General features: G+C 37.6%; 1 protein-coding gene across 1 annotated transcript; it reads right to left on the minus strand.

Annotated features, from left to right (window-relative positions):
* Positions 1 to 203: 203 nt before the first annotated feature.
* Positions 204 to 896, minus strand: LOC109214686 (DNA-binding protein HEXBP-like). Its single transcript, XM_019378628.1, has 2 exons — positions 485 to 896; positions 204 to 253 (listed from the first exon to the last, which is right to left on the minus strand). Exons 1-2 carry the CDS (start codon positions 894 to 896, stop codon positions 204 to 206), a joined length of 462 nt encoding a protein of 153 aa, XP_019234173.1.
* Between the last annotated feature and the right edge of the window lie 8,864 nt (positions 897 to 9,760).

Raw genomic sequence — 9,760 nt, forward strand, 5'->3', positions numbered from 1 at the left:
CAACCATGCGTTGAGCCTTCAGGCAAGAAATCACCCTGCTAGGCGTATCAACTATGGAACCCTTCCACTCTAATCTCGGAAATCCTGGCATCGCTAGTGAAATAGTCTTGGCATGGTAATCAAGGATGGCGTGATACGGAGATAGCCAATCCATGCCTAGGATGACCTCAAAATCGATCATATCGAGCAGCAGAAGATCCGCTCTAGTCTCGTAACCGCAGAAAGTAACCCACACAAGACCGGTAGATCCGATCTACAACCACAGAATCACCCACGGGAGTGGACACATGAACAGGAAGACCCAAAGGCTCAGGAGAAATAACCAGGAAACGAGCAAACAGAGACGATACATATGAATAAGTGGACCCTGGATCAAATAATACCGATGCATCCCTACCGCTGACTGAAATAATACCTGTGATGACGGCATCTGAGGCCAATACCTCTGGCCTGGCTGGAAGAGCATAGAATCTAGCCGGAGCACCGGCTGTCTGGCCCCCACCTGTCTGAGTAGTAGCTGGCTGACCTCTCCCCGTCTGGCCTCCACCCCTGGGACGGCCTCTACCAGTCTGCCTTCCACCCCTAGATGGCTGGGCAGCTGGTGCTGGATCCATAGACTGCTGACCCTGCTGCACCGCCTTGCCCCGAAGTCTGGGACAAGTCCTCTTAATATGACCCGGATCTCCACACTCGTAACATCCTCTCGGCACCGGAGCCTGATACCCTGAAGTCTGAGCCTGCTGACCTGGATACCCACTAGAAGACCCCTGGATGGACGGTGGGTGATACGAACTCTCTGGCGTGGAACTGGAGTGAGCACTGGAAGAACCCTGATAACTGGAATGCCCGCCGGAAGGACCCTGAATGGCTGGTGGGCGGTAAGAACTCTCTGGCATCACGCTGAAATAAGGCCTAGCTGGGGCACCTCGGGGAGGGGGTGGTGGTGCTGAAACTGGGGGCCTACTGGGGTGACCCCTCCCAAAGTGACCTCTGCCCCTAGCTGGGGCGCCTCTGAACTCTCTTGAGAATCTGGCCCTCTTATCCTGCTGCATCTGCTCTCTACCCCTCAGACGGTAACCCTCAATCGTGCGAGCAATCTTAAGTACCAGCTGATACCTAGTACCCATCTCTACCTCTCGGGCCATACCCGACCGGATAGTGGGGTGTAACCTCGCAACAAACCTCCGTACTCTCTCTGCCTCTGTGGGAAGTATCATAAGTGCATGGCGGGACAACTCAGAGAACCTCGCCTCATAATCTGTCACCGACATCTGACCCTGCTCTAGATGCTCGAACTGATGACGCAGCTCTTCCCTCTCAGAGGGTGGAATGTACCGGTCAAGGAATAACTGAGTGAACTGACCCCAGGTGAGGGGAGGAGCGCCTGCTGGCGTGCTAAGTGAATAAGACTGCCACCATCTACGGGCCCTTCCCTCCAGCTGAAAAGTAGTGAAGTCGACTCCATGCGACTCCAATATCCTCATGTTGTGCAGTCTATCCCTGCACCTGTCAATGAAATCCTGGGCATCCTCATGACGCTCACCCCCAAAGACTGGAGGGTGCAACCTGGTCCATCTGTCCAATAACTTCTGTGGGTCGCCGCCCACAGCTGGCCTGGGCTGGGGTGCTGCTGCAGCAACTGGCTGAACCCCCTCTGCGGGTAGTGCACCCGGAGTATGATAAACTGCGGCTGTATGACCTGGAGCCTGTGCGGTAGGGGTCTGTGCTCCCCCTCCTGCCTGTGAGGTAGCTGGATCTGCTGGAAATAAACCAGCCTGAGTCATAGTATCCATGAACCGAAGCATGCGGCCCATGACCTCTTGAAATCCCGGTGCTGTCATGAAATCAGCCGGGGTGGGCTCAGCTGCGGGCACCTCGCCCTGCTCCCCAATGATCGGATCCCTCGCAGGATCTGCTGGTGGTGCAACTGGAATAGCTCTAGGACGCCCTGCCCCCTACACNTTCTAGTTCATTTCATGGCAATTACATGATTAAATCTTAGTTTTTATTAAACCCTAGGTCTAGCTCTAACCCCTTGATTTTACCTAATTTTTAGTGTTAAATCTACCTAATGTTTATGTATTTGAACTAAAAGTGAGTGGGGATTACTTACCTTGAAATGTTATGTTGAAACCTCCTCTTTGGAATCACCAAAATCGCCTAAGTGTTGAGAGAAATGTGAAAGAAATGAGCTTGAGCTCGTATTAAATGAACCCTTCTGTCCCCAGTTATTTTCGCATCTGCGGAAGTATTTCCGCTTCTGCGGAAATTGGCCGCTTCTGCGGCTTTAGAGATTGGGGGCTGGACCGCTTCTGCGGTCCCTGGGCTGCTTCTGCGGTTTCCCATGGCATGCCCCTATTTCGCTTCTGCGATCAAATGACCGCATCTGCGGTCCCGCTTCTGTGGTCCAAGAACCGCAGATGCGGTTATGACAGAAGCAGCAAACTTCAGTCATTTTCCAAATTCTAACTTCACTCGAGCCTCGCTCGTTTGACGCTCGGGGCTCCCGTCCCGCGTGCGAACATACCGACAAGTCTGAAATCACGAGGCGGACTTATTCGAACCCTCGAAACACTCAAAACAACGCTAAATCGAGGAATCAACCCCAAAACCAAATGAATCAAATCATTGAACTTCAAGTTCTTAATTCTCCTCCAATGGGTCAAAACGCCCTTAAACTACTCGGATTGACACCAAATTTTACGGGTAAGTCTTATCTGATATTTCGGACTTGTACCAAGTTTCGGAATCGAAATCCGAACCCGATACCTAGGAAGACAATGATTCTTAGTTTATTTAAATCTTTGAAACTTTAACTTAATAATTTCACATAAAAATTCATTACTCGGGCTAGGGACCTCAGAATTTGACTCCGGGCATACGCCCAGGTCCCATATTTTCCCACGGACCCTCAGAAATTGTCAAATCACGATTCCGGGTCCGTTTCCCCAAAATATTGACCGAAGTCAAACTTGGCCTTTTTAGAGAAACTTAAAGAGGCAATTGGACATATTCTTGCTCAAAACTCTTCTAACTTCCGAACCACCCGTCCCCGCAAGTCATAAATTATTTAAAGCAAGTGTGGGAAGTTTTATTTAAGGGAACGGGGTTCAAAAATGCAAAACGACCAGTCGGGTCGTTACATTCCAATGCATATAGATTGATTTTGAAGAAAAATATGCCCGTCCTGCTACTGAAAAACTTAGATCCGCCAAATAGCTTATGTAATATCACACCTATGGTATTTAGAAGTTTTGACAATAACGCCATACATGCAAAAAAATTATGATACTGGTCAATATATTCTAAGTATATTTTCATCCCCGAATTCAACTTTTGTCTTCCTAAGCTAAAGAATATGCTTTAAATTTGTGTATAAATAATTTTGGATAATAAGTAAAGCACAACGACAAATATCCTAAATATTGGACTATATTTACCGCAATATATTTTCTTACACGAACAACTATATGTCGCACTTTCAAGAGGGATATCAATATCGAAAACAAGAGTTCTGGTTATGGCAGAGCAACCAAAACATTAGAAGGAAACATGCACTAAAATACATCGTCTACAAAGAAATGTTCGGTAAGATACCATCACAAAAAATACTTTTAAACTATAGTACATAATTATCTACCTAACATGACTAAATTGATCATTTATGTAAGTTCTGATGATGTCCTTTCATTTTGAATTCAGGTATTATGCTAATGTAATAATATTTTTCGACATTTAAATAATTTAAATGTTTAAACTATCGCGTGCCATTATTAACGTGCAATGCACGTTCATAGATACTAGTTTACTTAAAAAGTCCTAATATTTAGGACTAGAAGATTAATTAAGATCTTGGTAATAGGACTTTCAAATCAACCATAAGTTTGTCGACAATAAATTTTTGTAAATCGCCACTGCTACAGAGATCATTATTTGTGACGGATTCTAATTGATAGTTCCTCTATCTCAAATAGGAACGAACTTTGGTTCTTTGTTCTTACATATGATTTGGCATTGAGATTTTTACAATCCTATGCCACATAGGAAATCTTATTACCCCCAATGTTTAAGGTTTGATTTAATTACACTTAGTATACCAAATTACCAATTCTATACCATAGTGTATTTTAACCTAAAAAGCTAGCATCCTTACCTTGAACAGTTTTTGTTAACATATTAAAATATGTCACCTGATTGAGTCCAGCTCATAAATTTTTTTATGATACAGATTGTTTGAAAATATGCATAAAATCATAATCATTTAAAACCAACGGCGAGTAAATTTTTGCACTTAACATGGTTTTAGGAATAAATGGCGAGCAACTTGTTGGTACTAGTCAAATTACACAAAGCGTGTGAAAAACTTTAATTTTGTCAGTTAACAAAAGTTGAATTCAATTAAATTTTGCCATCTATCTAATACAGATTGTCAAGCATATTTGGATCGTGCAAATATGTTCAATTAAATTAACATGCATTCACCTGCGCTAGCATTCAAATATATTCTGCCTGTTGATACGAAAGCATAAATCTAACCTGCTAGTATGTGGGATTGAGGTTGGATTGTAGCTTGTAGCTTATTTGGTATTTTCGACATTGGTACAATTTCTCATTCAATTGTAGCTTAATTGGTATTTTCGACATAATTGAGTTTTTTGCAGAAGATTTGTAAAAGTTTTAGTCGTTTTTGATTTGTGAAAACAGAAAATAAAGCATCTACAAGCAGAATACAAATAATCTACAATTTATCTATAAAATGGGTACATAGAATTTTAATATCCCAATTCCCATTCAATTGTAGCTTAATTGGTATTTTCGACATAATTACGTTTTTTGCAGAAGATTTTGTAGAAGTTTTAGTCGTTTTTGATTTGTGAAAACAGAAAATAAAGCATCTACAATTAGAATACAAATCATCTATAATTTATCTATAAAATATCTACAAACTAGGTACATTGAATTTTTATATCCCAATTCCCATTCAATTGTAGCATAATTGTGATTTTTGACATAACTGCGTTTTTCAGAAGATTTGTAGAAGTTTTAGCCGTTTTTTATTTGTGAAAGCAGAAAATAAAGCATCTACAATCAGAATGCAAATAATCTACAATTTATCTACAATTTCTGCAATATGTCTTCTTCTTCTTCTTCGAGTTTCAATCTGAAATTCAGTCAAAACCAAGTCTAATCTTCACCAAAACCCCTCAAAATTGAGATATAAACTCCAAACCATATTCCCGATTATTTTCAACAACACCCAATCCAAACAAATAATGATTTTTGAAAACCCAAATTTGAATTCAAAGCTTTCAAGCTTTTTAATGGTTGTCAATGGTGGAATTGCTGCTCTCTTTTCATTTGCTTTGTATTACTGAAATTTGCGATTGAGAAATTTATGCTTTGTATTACTGAATGTAGTTCAAATCTTGCAGTGTAATCCAATACAACAATATTGAAGCGGTATTGAAGATGGATGTTTCTGCTTTATCTTTAGTAGGGTTCTGCGTCCACTTCCCTAAGTTTACATGTCTGAAGCTAATTCACCTACCTAATGTCTTTCGAATGAATGTCTATAGTTGGATTCAAGAGCTTAACCATTTTAAAGCATAAAGTTACAGTGATTCCTTATTTAATCCATCGTATATATTAGGTAGAAATACTATTAACATGAAGGGTAATAAGCAAACTATGAACATATTTGGTAATAAAGTTTCATATATGGTATAAAAAGGAAAAAGTCTCTTTTGATTTGATAGCATACACGGTTGCTAGAACAATTCGTCATCAATAACAAACAGTAAGAATCTCTCTTTCGTGTATTTGTCACATGAATTTATATCTTGATCATGTCACTATTTCCAATAATAAAGTGGTTTTATATGAAAGTCATTTAATTTCTATAGCGTGGTTTTTGTTCTAGGTTGCGATGCGTTCATTGGCACAACCTTTGCTAAGTTTTTATGCGTAATACCTACCATATGTGTGAGTGTGTGTGGGGGTGGTTACTTTGGGAACTTGGAATTTTATGTCAAAGGTAAATATTTCTTTTTTAAATGTACATATTTTAGAGAGTTGAAGTGTTTTGAGATACTTTCGAATAGTAGCAGAAGTTGAAAAAGTAATTTTTTCCCCATAAGCGTGGCCAAAGTGCTTTTAAGCATGAATTTATCCCTAGAATTTAACTTTGTCAGTATATTTGTGTTTTTTGATAAAGTATCTTTTTATTTAAATGATTGTTGTGTCTATCTCTACATCAATTGCTATTACACAAAGTACCCATGAGGTGTCGGACACCTCACAAAGCAATTGTGCTCAACAAAGTAATGAGGAGAATTAAAAAGAAAGTTTATTTGTTGGACATCATAACTCTCTCACACTATAGAAAAGATGCACATCAAGAATTTTATAGCAATATGTATGCATAGACTGCAACCAATTGAGAAGAAAATGTAAGTTAGGTGGATAAAGTATCCAATCACTGAGTACAAGTAAGACTTTATATTCTCCAATTAGTAATCCACAAACGAATTGAATAAGCTCTTTAATTAGTAATCTGTAAACTGCATTCACTTCCATTAATTGAATAAGCTCCCCAATTAGTAATCAATAAACCGCACCCTCCTAGAAAAGTGTACTATCAAGAACAACACGGCGATTAGCACCCTGATTCTTACTAGAAACTTCCAGACTGTTAAAACCAAGAACAAAAATTGTGATTTTTTTAGAAAATTACAACTCAAAAATGAAAAAAAAAGTTACAGAGTTTCTAAGCAAAATTGTCTCTTAAAAACTCAAGAATTTACCAACAGATTACACACCTCGCTACCGGAAAGAACATTCCTGGATAAGCTTGATACGTCTCGTAAATTTTTGAACCACTTTGTAAGAGCTCGACCCCTTGTAGTGAGCCATTGTAAAATTTCTAGCTTCACTTTGAGATCGACCCCTTAGGGTTTACTTATTATTTTCCTAAATGGACAATCCAACATAAATTAGGATAAAGTTGCCTTTTTATATATGTATCTATGTTGCTATAACAATTTTAATAGCTCTAGTTTTCTCTTTAATTCAATGATCTTTTTGTTTTTGTTTTTGATAGTCAATGGAGAGTTTTATAGTGCAATCTTGTGGTATCTTGAAAGAATAGAAAGAATGGCATCACTGTATATGCTTCCTATTTGCTGGCAAAGTCATCTTCCAATTGTCCCTAGAAGTGCAATTAACTGCCATATTCAATCAACAAAAATTTAATAGAGTAGTACTACACCTATTTTCATCAGTTGGTCGTTTCCTTCGTTAGGGTTTATCAAGATCAAAACATACTATGTAGTTTTATGCCTAATTCAGGACTAACAGGGTTTTTGGAGGTGTTGCTCGAGATGATTAAAGAACGACGACGTCTCAATAAAACTTATGGCCTAACCCAAATTTCAAAAAGGGAATTTTTCTGGTTTATAGAGTAGTTATCTTACAAAATATAGTATTAATATTTATGTAGGTTTCTTTATTTTTTATTTTTTTAGTTATCTTATAAAATATAATATTTATACACATTGAAATTCAATTTAATAAGATGTTAGCCACGTATTTACAATGTGTTACCTTGGATCTTACTGTAAAAATGTTATTTACCAATATGAAGAGTTGAGTATCTTATTTTAAATTTCTAAAAATAGTGCTATTATTAAAAAAAAATAGTCTTTCTTTCTGCTTTTATACGAATTTTGTATCTTTTATTATAAAGTTCAATATTATCTAAGCGAAAATAAGATTAAAAATTCACAACTAAAAATATTTTTGGGCCCCCGAAATTTAAGGGGCCTAAAGCAAAGGCTTTACTAGTCTACCCCTTGAGCCGTCCCTGTAAAGGAAGGCGGTTAGGAGGATTTTGCGGGTGACTTAGCGTGAGAACGACAACAAGTCTTACACCAGGTTGTGGGCTATACAGGGCGAGTTGACTCTAGCAAAAAATTACAACTTGAAAAAGGTAATAATCGAAATGACTCGAGTGATGCCCTAATGTGTCTAACTATGGAAGGTAACGTCGTTGAAAGTCACCCAAATCGGGTTGTGATGGAAGAATGCGGGAGCCTCATATCTAAATTTGGAATAACTCTAATCCATACTTTGAAGCAAGGAAATACGCGTGCTGACCACTTAGAGAAGTTGGCAGAATGCAAAAAGGAAACTTGGTAAGATTGCACCGTCCACCACATTCGATGCACAATTGCTTCTAGCGGACATGGCTCCATGTAACCTAGCGAGAGGGGTAGGGAAAAAACATGGAAATTTTACACCCTATAGACAAGCTTAGTACCCTATTTATTTTAAATAAATACCATTTTAAAATATTACATCATATAGATACCTTTTATCCTTTATAGCAAAATATCTAATTATAGTTACATCCTACATTTAAGGCACCATATATGCTAAATAATATTTTTCTCTCTCCTTTTTAGGATTTTCTCTCACATAACCACCGTATATCTGCTCTAACCACGTTCTCTCTCTCTCTTTTTGTATACACTTTACTCTCTTCTCCCACAAACTCACGTTTCATAACTCTTCTCCCACCCAAATTCTCTATTTCTTCGCCATTATCAATCCAACATTCAAAATCTAGCTAAAATCACTGTTTTTACTGCCGACTTGTATACTCCTGGTAAGTTTACTTCTTCGATTTTGATATCCTTATTTTGTTTCTCTAATTTTCATACCGATTTTAGTTTGTTTCTTAACCAATAACCATTGGTATTGTTTACTCACCAGGAAGCTTTGGTTTTTCTCTCCAATGTCGGATTCAACGCCACACAAGATGATAACCAGAGGTATACCCACCAAAAATCTCAATTTTGATGGACCCTCTTTCTCATTGCAAATAACTCAAGCGGAGTCGGATTTTGCAGGTTTATCAGCAACTACAGTTTCAGAGAGAAGAACTAAATTACACAATGACAAGTCGAAAGAAGTCCAAGTTGAGAAATCTTCAAAAGAAACAAAAAATCCAGTTGCTTCATGTGTCAATGTAAAGGAAGTTGCTGCAAAAATATATCAGATACACGATACGAAAAGGTAATTGCTATTTTATCAATATGCATTCAAAGAAACTTATATGTATTCATAATTATTCAAGTTATTTTACATGTATGATGTTGTATTCGTATGTGTCTGGTTGTATTTAAATATATTTAGTTTTATTCAATTTCACATTTTTGTACTATTTGGTATAAATTTATTCAGTTGTATTTATAAGTATGTATATGTATTCTTATCTATTTTGACAGTTCTATTCTTAATGATTTTCAAGGTTCCCATCACTGTTGTATTTTGAAGCAACTATTTATTTTTCAATGTATTTTTTTTTGCAACTGTTCAATTTTCCAATAAGTTTTTAATTGTATTCATATGTATTCAGCTTAGTAATTTTTTATGTCATGTGTGTTGTATCTAGTTTTTTAATATGTATTTAGCCTTGTCAGTGTTTATTTAGTTGTATTCGTATATATTCATGTCAGATGTACTGTAATATATTCTGTGTATTCAGTTATATCTATACTTCTAAGTGTTTGTAGTTGTATTCATATGTATTCATGTCAGATTACTAGGAAATATGCATTGTATTCAATTGTATTTACATGTATTTATTCTTGTTAAATGCAGGGAATTAAGTTTTTTTGTGAAACAACAGCCAAAACTTGGTAATACTTGCTTTGAAAATTTTCTTCAAATGAAGCGTTGTGAAGTTCAAGATCAACTC

Source organism: Nicotiana attenuata, unplaced genomic scaffold, assembly GCF_001879085.1.
Source record: "Nicotiana attenuata strain UT unplaced genomic scaffold, NIATTr2, whole genome shotgun sequence".
In the NCBI taxonomy this organism is placed as follows: Eukaryota; Viridiplantae; Streptophyta; class Magnoliopsida; order Solanales; family Solanaceae; genus Nicotiana; species Nicotiana attenuata.

Bases quoted from the DNA above. Each gene is read 5' to 3' on its own strand.
- LOC109214686 (XM_019378628.1), bottom strand. From the start codon at position 896: ATGCCAGAGAGTTCTTACCGCCCACCAGCCATTCAGGGTCCTTCCGGC. The intron at 254-484 runs GTGCTCCGGCTA...CTGTGGTTGTAG, and splicing joins AGGTGGGGGCCAGACAGCCG to ATCGGATCTACCGGTCTTGT.